The sequence below is a fragment of the Mercenaria mercenaria genome, chromosome 11 (genome assembly GCF_021730395.1).
Source record: "Mercenaria mercenaria strain notata chromosome 11, MADL_Memer_1, whole genome shotgun sequence".
In the NCBI taxonomy this organism is placed as follows: Eukaryota; Metazoa; Mollusca; class Bivalvia; order Venerida; family Veneridae; genus Mercenaria; species Mercenaria mercenaria.
In genome coordinates, this window is record NC_069371.1 from 3846514 (window position 1) to 3860542 (window position 14029).

General features: G+C 35.1%; 1 protein-coding gene across 9 annotated transcripts in view; it reads right to left on the bottom strand.

Annotated features, from left to right (window-relative positions):
* The window catches only part of LOC123531457 (partitioning defective 3 homolog), a 109858-nt gene extending 96707 nt beyond the window's left edge, over positions 1-13151 (bottom strand). For all 9 annotated transcript variants that reach the window (XM_045312442.2, XM_045312437.2, XM_045312435.2 and 6 more), the window contains exons 1-2: positions 12562-13151; positions 1364-1468 (exon numbers count right to left, since the gene is read on the bottom strand). In XM_045312442.2, coding sequence (XP_045168377.2) covers positions 1364-1468; positions 12562-12687 — 231 coding nt within the window. In that variant the 5' untranslated portion in view covers positions 12688-13151. The remainder of the gene's footprint in view (positions 1-1363; positions 1469-12561) is intronic.
* Between the last annotated feature and the right edge of the window lie 878 nt (positions 13152-14029).

A 14029-nucleotide genomic window follows, 5' to 3' on the forward strand; every position in this document is an offset into this window, starting at 1 on the left:
AAAAACAAATCCAATGCAGTATTTATTGTTACATGCTTCAATGATACCAGTCTCATATTTACCAAATTTCAAAGTATTAAAATTTCTCTAAATGTTGTTAAAATGCGAAATATTCAGACACAGAGAGCTAAATGATAAATTTAGCATGATTCTCCATATTTGTGGTTACAGTAACAGTAAGAAAATTTATACAAAATTTTACAATTTTTATAAGTCTAATGTACATTAATGCACGCCCAGTACAGCCAATCTTGACATTACAAACAAGAACAGTTAGAACACTAGCATCAAAGTGTGCATGTGGTGTCTTCATCAGATACATAGCTAAGGAACATCTGGTGCTTCAGTATATAAAACCACAATAAAACAGTGGCAGTCAAACTCATTTTATGGCTTATATATTATTCTGTTTTCCAGAAATATTACCTATTTATGAGTTCTATTAATTTATAATGTAAAGTGTATACATGATTTTTTTATTCATTTATAAATGTCAAGGGGTAGGAATTTATATACTAGTACATATACTGCATATATTGTCATACCCTGCCTCCCCTACCATCCCTAGCACAACCTCCACTCCTGCCTCCCCCACCATCCCTAGCACAACCTCCACTCCTGCCTCCCCCACCATCCCTAGCACAACCTCCACTCCTGCCTCCCCCACCATCCCTAGCACAACCTCCACTCCTGCCATTATGCTCTGCATTTTCCTAAAGATTATTTCAGTCATGGCAAAAGAGTTCAAGACTTGTCTGACATTCGGTCAGATGACCCTGGACAACCCATCTGACCGAATGGAAATTTGTCTGACCAAAAACGTACAAAGAGTAAACAAAAACAATTAGATATATATGTTAATAGTCAATATAGTTATGTTTTGCCGGGTAATGAAAAATGAATAGGTACGTAAGAAAACTGCATTGTAAAAAACACTTCGGTGGTAGTAAAAACTGACACACTCTGTACCGTAATGGACATACAGTCTGACGCCCAGACCCTCCACATCGGACCAAGCCATTTTTTGTCTGAAAGGTCCGACAGGATTTTGCCATGACTGTATTTATTGCAACAATGGTCTTAGGTAAATAAGTATTTGTACTGTTTGCAAACAATCCCTGAAAAGTGGGAAACCTCTTAACAGTAGTGGACACATAATATTGCATGGGTTTTATGAAGGGAAGGGTGATGGGGTTTCCCCCCTGCTATAGTGGTCTGAACCCTGGTTACTTTCCTGTAACAAAGTTCTAAATTGGGATCCCCAGAGCCCACCTGAATTGTGATTTCTGTCATTTTATCGACATCTGGATGTATGCCCTTTTAACAATAAAATAATCGTAAAAAGTCGTTTTTAAGAACATACCTGCTCCCTGTCATCAACAACGTCACAGAGCGTATCGTCAGGATCAAGAATTGAGTCTTCATTTACAGTACGCACTGTATGAACACTGACCCAATAATCAGTCGACTGAAAAAGACAAAATATACTAAATAAAATATCCAAAATGTAAATAATTTCCATGAATTCACTTAATTACACTTGCATCATTCATAGTTTCATGCAATTACTATGAAGTAACCAGTCAATACAAATCTGTTGTTCAAAACTGAAATACATATTTAAGCATCCTATTCTTTCAAGAAACCAGTGCCTGAAATAATATTCACTGGTGTACCTGGGGTCTTCAGCAGAAAGTCACTATTTGACCTTAGCTGTCACTTCAATCGGACAAAATAGTATTATAACAGTATTACAATACACTTCAACAAGAACTGTCCATAAGACAGTGCGCTCCACTATTCGGCGATTTGACAGTAACATGAAAATAATTCCAAGTATAACAACTTGGTGACCTTGACCTTGGGTATAATGGACCCAGCCCCTGCACATACTTTGTTTGTATGCTGGGCAATGTTTATGTGAAGTTACAGTAAGATATAAGCAATAGTAACAAAGACATGACAGAAAAACAAAGGTTGCCGAAAAACATTAACCTTAAAAATAACCTAAGTATAACACCCTGGTGACCTTTACCTTAGGTATAATGGGCCCAGCCCCTGCAAAATACTTTGTTTGTATGCTGGACAATGCTTATGTGAAATAACAGTAAAATATAAGCAATAGTAACAAAGATATGACAGTAAAACAAAGGTTGCCGAAAAAATTTAAACTTAAAAATAACCTAAGTATAACACCTTGGTGGCCTTGACCTTATGTATAATGGGCCCAGCCCCTATACATACTTTGTTTGTATGCTGGACAATGTTTATGTGAAGTTACAGTAAGATATAAGCAATAGTAACAAAGATATGACAGAAAAACAAAGGTTGCCGAAAAACTTTAACCTTAAAAATAACCTAAGTATAACACCTTGGTGACCTTGACCTTGGGTATAATGGGCTCAGCCCCTACACATACTTTGTTTGCATGCTGAACAATGTTAATGTGAAGTTACAGTAAGATATTCATAAGCAATAGTAACAAAGAAAAACAAAGGTTGCCGAAAAACTTAAACCAAGAAAGCTCACGCCGACGCCAGGGCGAGTAGAATAGCACGGGTCCTATTCTCCGAAATGTGGAGCTAAAAAAACTTCTAAACTGGCAGATCAAAAATTTACATCAGTCAATAAGATTTAAATGCACACAAAAAATATAACAAAGAGCTTGCAGAAAATTTATGAATCTTTTAAACAAACCATATGTTTTATTTCCGATGTATCCATTCAAGTTTGTGTATAACATCCAAGAAATCAGGCAGAAAAAGAGAACATTTCATCAACAGATAGGCTTTTATCTAAACACAGGTAAGACCTTTAATTAAAACATAATTTGAAACAGCACATGGAACTAGCAAGAACAAATTTTCAGTAGAATTTCAGTAAAATGCTGTCTTTAGAAACTTTTCAGCAGTTTATTTTGAAGTTTGTTGGGTATTTAAGATATGTCAACAATGTATAGGTCAAGCGTTCGAGACATTTCATGTTTATTTGAGAACGGAGACACCTGGTCTTCTTCAGACGAGTCTGGAAAGTATTTCAGGTTCCACGGGTCGGCAGGGACTGGGATGAATATGGTTTGGGGAGCAAACCTTCCTCAAGTAAATGTTAACAATATTTTCATACTAATCATGCATCAATGACATGTACCCAGTAAATTTAATATTGTTGTTTTAAAACCCAGTGCATACATTCAAACTGATTCTGTGGGGCCTTTTGAGAGGCAAAGGGTACCGACTTGGAATCACTTGCCCCTCACTGCCAGTTTGAAACCCTACTATGGTACAAAATGTATACATAACATTCTTTAACATTAACAAAGCTAGTATCCAGAACTGAAGAGCCAAATATCTGATGCTATATAATTTAATCATAATTTTCCATTAGGACTTTCCAGAATCTTCAACAAAAATTATTAAAATAAATTTAATTTATAATAATATTATCAATTCTATTTACATATTCATAATTTTGTTACTCTTCACATTTTAGTTCATATATGATTTTTGACTGATAATGATCAGCTGAAGTGTTAGTTTACACAACCTCTCCATCAAACAACAGTGTAACTGACTCACAATAAATGATAACCGTGGACCAGTAAACAAATTTCAATGAGTGGGCATGGTCAGGTGTGTCAACAGATGACAATGACAGGGAGCACTGGGATGGTTTGATTTTTACAACACAACAAAGAAATACAAACTGGTGATTTGGTTAAAATTAAAAACTAATGAAACGTAACTGAGCACTGCCACCTCTAAGCAAAGGGTAATCCTCTTGTAATTCCACAATTTTCAAAAACTTCAATTTTTCTCTTATAATGTTTACATGAAATGAGTCACTTTGGGTCATCGTAAAAGTTCAATCAGGTGTATTGAATTATCAGGTTTGATCTACTGCCCTATGGCTTAAATCAATTGTCATCCGCAATTGATGTTAATGTATGTACATACATTCAAGATTTTGTAATTGTTTAGAACATTTAAATTTCTGTTCAAGCCATCATCAAATTTTATGACTTCAATTTAAATCATCTAACAGGCCAATTCACTTCTAAACAGTTAGCATACAATTACAACTGAATGAATTTGCAAGATTACCAATTTTACTTCAGGTTTTATGAGTATTACACATACACATGTAACTGTGCTCAAACTTTCAATCTAAAAAGTAAGTATTAATACTGCTTTTTCCCAACTTTATTAATCATAGATGATCATAGAAAAATGAATTGTTTCAATATAATTATGTCCCTTTTCTTCTCTAAACATACTGGTAGATACTCACCAGATTATTTAAGAGAAATGATTAACCCTTATCATGCTGGACACAATTGATTCTGCCTTTGCGACCAGTGTAGATCTTTATCACCCTGCACATCCGTGCAGTCTGATCAAGATCTGCACTGTTCGCCATTCAGTCAGTATCTTTTTGGTACCCCTTTTAACAGCTAATGGTACTGTCGAAATTGACAGACGGACAAGTTCATTATAGAAATTTAGCAGGGTAAAGGTTAAAACAACTAGAAAAGATTATCTAGTTGGTGGCTAGACTAGTGTATATACCAGGGGTTCCACTAGACCCGAAAACCCAAGAGTCCCAGGACCCTTGGGCCCAAATTTTGAAGGGTCCTTTTCCAAAATACAGGAGTCCTGTCCCAACAAGTCAATATAATTTACTATAACATTTCATGTTATTTTAATTAGGTTTATCTTCCTTTTTTTCTTTTTAATAACAGAACAGTGCTATAACACTCTAGAAAAATGTATCCAAAATGTACTATCCGAATACTGTTACACTTTCAGAATGTCATCGGAAAGTAGTTTTTGCTCAGTTTATTTGGCAAACTAAGCTAAATCAGCGATAGTTCCTCAAATAATGATGCTACTTATCATAAAAAACTGCATTGAAAGTCAGTTTTTTTTTAGGAATTTTGGAAATATGCATTTGACATCGGGTGTAATTAGACCCGTGAACGGACATTCTAAACTTATTTTTGCTTTCGAAATTCATCAAAATTTGTGAAGTTTCTTGTTGAATTTACGATATGATCACTAAACAATGATCTAATTTAAAGTTGGCATGAAAAAATCTTGCAGGGCACTTTTCACATGCTCGGTAATTAGCTGCTTACGATAATTTAATAATTGGCGCTTTTTTGACAGTACACAGGATTCGCTTTATCAATTAATTTCAACACTTCATTGATTTCTTGTTACCTATGTGCACTCGCCGTGACGTAACTTGCTGATAAAAAATCAGCGAGGCATGTCTACAGGAGAAAGGGCGGGATTTCGCCGAGATCAAAGGCAGGAGAGCATGACCACGAGTGTTTATTTTGAATACACGTGTCTATCGTGGAAATAGTTTTACTGAAGGAAATTAATGATAAGAGAAAGGATTATCAAAGGAAAATGCCCCCGGGTCCCGAAGGACGCACAGGCAAGTATTCTGCCGGGTCCTTTGAGCGTCTTTTGAAAATCTCCCGGGTCCGGACCCGGGGTCCCGGGTCAAATGGAACCCCTGATATACTATGATGAAGTATTGAGTATTAAGTACAGCCTGAACCTTAGATACAACATGAATCTGAAGTCTTCAACATAAACCAAAAGTTCAAAGTGGTATGGTGTGAACCTTAAGTACAGCATAACCTTAGTATAACATGAACCTTAATTGTAACAAAAACCTTAAGTACAGTGTGGAGTATGAATACTTGATAAAAAATGATAATGTTACAATAATTCACACACAATTTTGAGGAGTAAAACAGTTATGTGCACAGTAGTTATGTGAAAATACTACAAAGTCATGACTCCCACAAAGTGTTGTACTGGCAGAAATAAATTACTAAATAACACATACTTTGCTGATATCAAAAATGTCATATTGCTGCATATTTTGTTTACACATCTTACAGGGAAAATTTGGAATGAGTTACTTCTTAAATCTGCAATATTCATACTTTTAGATTATTTAAATAATATCAGTAATATGTAAACCCAACTTGACAGGTATATGTCAATAAGAAATGTCAATTTGACACATAAATCACTATCATGGAATGTAACCTAAATGTAAACAAATTCAAATACACTAGTTTTTCATAAAAACCACAGATATTTTATTTTATAAAAAAAAATGTTTTCTAGCAAAAATTCAATTTGAATACTTTTTATATTAATCAAAATGTGGGAAACAGAACACAGCACATCTTATGCACACATTTTCCTTATTAGAACAGCCATAATTTTCACTCTAGTTTACTTGGGATATTTAAAACTGTTTGAAATATGCCATTGGACTATTTATTTTATAAAACTATCTGTAATTAACTTTACTATACTTCATGGTCATTTGTATACAACAGTGTCCAATAGAAGTTCATAAATGTAGGGCATTACAATTATAAAACTATAAATTTTATGAGCAGAGTAAAGCAAATATTTTCCTATTTGGACTGTGATTAGTTTATGAACAACACCTGATAACAACAACAATGCCAGCACGAGAAGTCCCTTTGTAAACTGTCATAGCCTGTTTCAAATTCACTTCAATTTTGAGACAGTGTCTGGAGGAATGCACTTTTAACTAATTGATGATGATCTATAGGCTGTTCCAGATTGATAAATGGTGATGAAAGTCAAGGTAGTACCAACCCATTTAAGTTTTAATTGTCCTATTCAAAAGCAGTATGAGCATTGCATGTGTATGTACCGAGCAGAAGTGTCAAATATGGAAAAAGTAATGTATCTAATTATAGGTTAATTTCGCATCCTGATAGTGGCCACATTGCAAATGTGGAAATTATGTGCTTTATGTGATAATGTGCTAGTAGAGAAAAAAAGGATTAAACTCTAGGTCCTGATTAAAAATTCCATCAAGACAGAATAATACATTCAAATTAATTTCTCCTGTTAACATGGGCACAAGAACATTAATCCAAATGCGAAGACCAGTCAGAAAACTCGAAATTTGTTTTGGTTGTCTTGATTTTGAGCTCAGACTCGAAATTTATCAGTGGCTGAAAGTTAATCAAATGGCAACTTCCGAGTGCCCCTCCAAGTCAAAGCTTTAGACACAGGCAGCAAGCAACTTGGTAGAATCAGAGTCCATCAGCAGAGTGACCCAGGTGATTTTGCCTTTTGCCCCCAAACTATGGACAACATGGTATAATAATGCTACAGTGTTTAACCTTCTTTTAAACTAATCATAAATTTACTGAAAAAAAAATGTTTAAGAAATATTCAAAAACTTCAAAGTCACAGATAATGAAAATAAAACAATCTGTCACTTACTATTTTGAAAAAAAGAAATATAAGAATTGTATTATACTGGTCATTTCTATATGACATTGGTCATATCACCCTGATCATTCTATATTAAACTGAACATGCTGAAGTTTGTGCAAAAAAGTGTCCACATTGGTGAATAAAACCACATTTCACGAGCTTAAGTAAGATTTCACTCTACATTGATGCTATCGACACTATGGTAACTTTCTTCATCTGCATAATAGTGTTTAATTATGATATACCTAAACTTCCTAAAGTCTTTACAAGTTATGCCAAATGTCAAAATGCAACTGAAACTAAAGATACTAAAGTCTGTTCCACCTATTACGTTTACCTCGTTTCTGAATTATCAGTATCGGTAAAATCGTCCAAAAAAACATATTTATATCCCATACATCAATATCTCTCGACCTTTTTTTCATTTTTTCAATAAAGTGTATATTAAAGAAATAATCATGGATTTTTCTTTTTTCCCCATAGACCGTAATGCTATATGACGTTACGTCGACTTTCCAATATGGCGGCGCCCGTAGCGCAATAAACTAGGGGTTAACTCAAAATTAAAATGACCGAGTTAATATTTGAAAAGACTGTTTGTTATTGTATTATGTTAATTCTTGGGGGAATTCGTGACATGCCACCTCAAAATGAAAAAATAAATAAATAAATAAAATAAATAAATAAGATAATAGAAAGAAACAAACACAAAAAACAAGGTGATTTCTAAAAAAAACCCACAAATGTGCGTGCGAACGTCTCGTTATTTTGATAACACATGGGCATTATTCTTATATGAATAATTTTTCTGTCACTGAAACTCGAATGAAAAATATTATAAATACAGACATTTCAGAGTCTGTCACGGACGTACAGGCACAATATAAAAATTCGAGCTCTAAAAGCATGCATTTTCATTTTGTTGTAGTGCATTTTGTTTCCAATTACATGAAAGTTTTCAACATAGTACTTAAACGTTTCTGGTGACGCGAAAATATAACGCCAACACGTAATTTTCCATAAGCACACGGTCATTTCCGAAGGAGCATCACGGAAGGCACGTGCAGTTTTCCCGCCAAAATACGAAGAAGAAACGTCTGCTTCCGGTTCTATGGAGAAATTCATTATGTTGTATACGATGGCCCGATATTTACGTATATTTAAGCTGGATTTTCATTATGTTACTATTCCCGTTTCCATCTTAAAGTTGTGTTCAACATCTGCCGAACAATGTACGAAAATGTATATATCGATCTAGCACAGGTTCTACAGAAATATGGTTTCGGAAGAATCGTGTTGCATTGAGTCATTAAAAATAGTATCACTCCCTGACGCCGACAAGGCTTGTAATTTCTTTGGACATGATTTATGGAAATTTGTTTTGTTTGTTTGGCTTTGGGTTTAACGTCGTTTTTCAACAGTATTTCAGTCATGTAACGGCGGGCAGTTAGCCTAACCAGTGTTCCTGGATTCTGTACCAGTACCTGTTCTCCGCAAGTAACTGCCAACTTCCCCACATTAATTATCAGAGGTGGAGGACGAGTGATTTCAGACACAATGTTTTTTATCAAATCGTCACGGAGGACATACACCCCGTCCGAGGATCCCGCGATCCGTATACCAACGCTCTTCCTACTGAGCTAAGCCGGCGGGTCCGTTTTCAAAATAATTGTACGCAGTATATGTTTTACTAAATTTGTTTTAAAAGCACTGATCCCCAGAAAGTATGACAACAACAAAACAAGAGCTGTCTCCATAGGATGACACATGCCCCCGATGGCACTTTGAATGAATAGTTATGGCCGATGTTAGAGTTTAGGACCTTTGACCTACGGACCTGGGTCTTGCGCGCGACACATCGTCTTACTGTGGTACACATTCATGCCCAATAATTTTAAAATCCATGCATGAATGACAAAGATATGGACCGGACACGCCCATCAATGCACTATCATGAAATATGACCTTTAATGTCTAAGTGTTACCTTGACCTTTGAGCTACGTACCTGGGTCTTGCGCACGACATGTCGTCTTACTGTGGTACACATTCATGCCAAGTTATTTGAAAATCCATCCATCGATGACAAAGATATGGACCGGACACGAAAATTGCGGACAGACAGACCGACAGACTGACAGACCGACAGACGGTTCAAAAACTATATGCCTCCCTTCGGGGGCATAAAAATAGATATCAGAAAATTATTGCTAAATTTCTCATGAAAGTTTTAATAGTTAATGACAGATTATGTTACAGAAACACATAAGAATTATTTATTTATTTATTTTTTGGCGATTCATTCAAAATAACGGGATACTGGAGGTAAACTGCCTTAATCATAAAGCTTTATATTTATTTAAATATTCCTCCGTGGTGTATTGGTCACGACCCCATGGAAATTTTTATCGCGGCGGCGGCCCGGGTTCGATTCCCGACTCGAGCATGTTTTTATCTCTTAATTTGGCATTCTGAAACAGATTAGCAACAAAACCTCGTGTTCTAATATTCAAAATCTGACCAAACTTTAAGCAAAAATCTGGATGTCTTTGCCTTTAAATGGCTAAACGCTAAAGTAACAACTTGTGATTTTTTTGGCCACATACTGTTTAACGTATGAAAGAAATAGTAAAGACAGGTAATGTTTCGGAAAAGATATGAACTATTTCGCACGTCATTTTTTTTTACTTCAACGTAAAATAAGTTTTAAAAAGTTTTCTTTTTACGATGCTGGCTTTGAGAAAGAAGAAATTGATGTTCGCGATTTGCATAAGCGATTTAACCGAACACTTCGAAAGAAGCGTGTGCAACAGTTTAAATAGTTGAACTAACATGTTAGGCCACGTATTAGTAAAGAAAACATTTTAAATATGATTGTGTGCGACATTAGTGACTTCCCATAATTAATTATAGACGTGAATGAATATTGATGTGGGTTTTCTTAGCGACTTAGCATTTTCCTGTAAACAAATCCGAATCGGCTAGTGCTTCACAAATATATTGAAATACCTGTGTCAGGTATGCCCTTAATATAGATGATGACGATATGATATTTACGTCGGCAGCGGATAATGAAATCAGTACTACATGTATTTACTAACTTACGATTTTGTGTGGAATTGCGCGTGGATTCTGTACGCCTGTTTTAAGTATCTATGCGAGAATGGAAAAATCGACTAATTTTGGGAACAGTGATCTTCATGCTAAGATTTTTACTCAATTCACGCATGTTTTCCTTTCGGCCTGCCTCGATTTCATTTCTGAAACTGTGTCCGTGGCATAACAAAAAAAAAAAAAAATTATACGCGTCACGTGCCAGACAGAATACACGAGTGTGAATGAAAGGTGGGAAAAGTGAGGTATCAATCAGTCTCCACGGATTTTATTGACTTCTGCACAAGTGCGAGATACAGTACATAATCGGTGACATGATTCTATTACGTCAGGAAATGTTGACTGACATACTTTCAGCGATTGATTAATTATGGACGCTAAAAGCATGACCAAGACTTCAAATTCAAAGGGAACGAGACAGAAAAAAAGAAAAGAAATGCTTAATGAATAGAAAGTTATCAGAAAGGATAATATTTCTTAGATCGGTAATGTCAAAATTGCATTCATTGAAGTAGCAACTTATTGTTAAAAAGAAAGGAAAACGTCCGTAATTAATTAAAAGAGGTGATCAAACACCCACCCACCCATATTTTATACATTTTTACAATTAACCCATCACCCATAAAGACGGTTTTTGTGAGGACCACCACCCATAATTATGATTTTTGGATGGACCCCACCACCCATAATTATGATTTTCCGATGGAACCCACCACCCGTCATTAAAAGATTCGGTTGCCGTCCGACACCGCCCCTCCCCCTATAAATTTAATTCTGGAATCGCCATTATAAATAACTTCAAATTCCGAGTAGGCTCTATGACTGCTCTCTGGATCGTTCATACAAGTTATTTAAGTCAAATATAAATCTGTTATAATAATAATAATAGATTTGATAACAATAAATAGAGAGAATGGGTTCGCGGTCCGATTTCGCTTTAAAAGACATCTAAATTAGCAGCCCTCGAATCAAGAGTAAGTCACGAGCTTAAAAGAAAACGGAGATGGTTCCATATAAACAGCAAAAATTAAAAAAGAAATGAAATAAAATAGATAGGTTGATAAAACGATCAACAACTAAGCATTGTTTAAATATATATTTCAAGAAGTAAAGTATAATTCTAGCGTGACATAGATACGACAAGATTTCTATCTTCTATCAGCTGATTGTGTTTTTAAACCTAGAGGTAATATTTCCCTTGTGCGCCTCGTATATATCTGCATATGGCCACAGCAAGATTACGTCATTTGTCTAATACGTCACAAGTTTCTTTCGTAGAAAAATAATTCTCTTGCATACACAACCGGTGAATATTGTTTATTGAAGTTCAAAACTGACCATTGTGAAAGAAATTGGATATGTGGCGGACTGTAAATACTTCAGTAAGGATGCTAAAATACAGGTTATCTTTGAACCATGCGTTTGGAAATGATGTTATTTTGAACAAATCATCGTTTCAAGGGCATGGTGCGATTGATGCCTGAATTTCACCGATGTTTAAAAGACTCAGAGCTTGTTTGTTTACAATTTACTCATCGAGGATTGGATAGAGCTACCGAAGACTTGGAAGAATTTTGGACTGTTTATAACTTTGTTAAAGTGAGTCAATTTACATTTTTGTTAGATCTAAATAATGTGTTCATTGTTATAGCTTTTTTTTTTAAATACAACATTTCATTTCCCTCATGCATTCATAAACGAAATGAGTCTTGAATCGCTCCCGATAAAATTCACGTGAATTTTCCCGTAATACTCCAAATTTAGAGAGCAAACTCCAATGGCGACAAGAAATTACAATGGGAGACTGCCGTTGAAAATATAAATTTGTCATTTATTTGGATATTTGGCAAAGCAGAAAAAAATCGTTAAATTTCTCGAGGGTGACTTTTTTTTAGTTTATCAAACCATGTTTACTTTGCCGGTAAGTGTCGTAGTTTTGTCATGTGACACCAAAGTTGGGGTAAACCTTTGGAATGGAACAGACTTTAACCAGCACGACCAATTGTGTGAATATGAAAAATAATTTGTACAAGTGTCATGCAGATAGACACTTCCTTCGCTCTATGTTCCTATAAGAGTTTTCTACTTTTGATAGATCCTTCTTGTCATAATACTTTTGTGTGACAATATTACTGGTCCCTGTGATAATAATATACTTACTTTTCCAATTGCTTTCTTGTATCGTGTTATTGCCTTCTCAATGAGTTCACGGACTAAAAGTTCACCATCACCACATGGAACTAGCACTTTTACTTTATCAAAGCAAACGGTCACCTTCATGGGCATTGTTCTTACATGTTCACATCTTTAATCCCGATGTGAAGAAAACTTGAGCGTTCTGCTGTTCGAAACCTAAAACAGTAACGCTAACAGCTCCTTGCTATGGTGTTTCAATGTGACAAAGGCTTAAGCAAAACTTATGTGTATATTTCTGAATTAAATCATCATGAAAAATGATTCAGATATAACTCTTTATAAATAAATACTTGTATTTGAAAAAAAATAAACAAATAACGACAACTCTGTCTGGCAAATACTTCCTGTCTTACACAGGTGATAATCCCTTTGAATATTTGCACGAAATCACAAAGAATTAGCTCCAGCTCACACGACAGACAGTTTTATTTACTAAACAAACACAATTGTAATTATTTTTTAACTCCATAGAGTAAAAGAATTTGGTAAAAACAGAACTTTAAAACTCCGATCCAATCTGGGTCAGTTTCTTGTTTATGCACTAACAGAAAATTCAAAGGACTTCCGCGTGAATGCAGGTAGCCTCGTTTTGAAATAAACAAGAGCTACTCGAAGCTTGAATAACTCTACTGACACGAAAGCTCGACTAAACAGTTCATAATGACGATGATGATAATATAGAAACACGTTTAGCTTACCAAAAGGTTTCTTCTAGCGCACATTATTCTTTTTAAGGGATCTGTTTTTAGCATTCTGTTACAGATGTTTTATAAAACAGCTATGAAAAATGTGTTGCATTCTTTGTTATCTACGTTTGAATGACGTTTGCAACGTTAGACTCACGCTAAAATGACGGGACGTTTTTAGCGGACTGGTAATATTACAAAAAAAGAAATTAAGACTTTTTTTTAAAATAATTAACAACTTTTTTTAAAACAAGAACAAGGCGGGTCTCAAAATTGGTAGTCTAACGCCCTGACCACTCGGGCATGGACACTGTTGCTAAACATTTGATTGATAGACGGTACCGTAGGTAAATCCCTGTCTATTTTGGTTCCTATTTTAAATTGATAATTTAATGCCGTAGCATAGTTCATAGGTCGATTTTTTCGGACTTTCATTGTTATTTCATTCCGTGTATATATTGTATGAAATGAAAATGATATAGAAATTCATATAGGATCGGGCTGTATAGAAATAATACAAAATAATAACACATAAAGACATTTCATACAATATATACACGGAACGAGGACAATACAACATACAGATAAAATACTGATATTCGGTGGTTTTGGACCTCGTGACAATATGATATTGTTACCCAGATGCTTTACGACGGCGTAAAGTCTATACAGCACGAAATGTAAACGGTCCGGAAAACTACTTGGGTCCGAAACTAGTGGGAAACCAGTATTTAAGAATATTATTT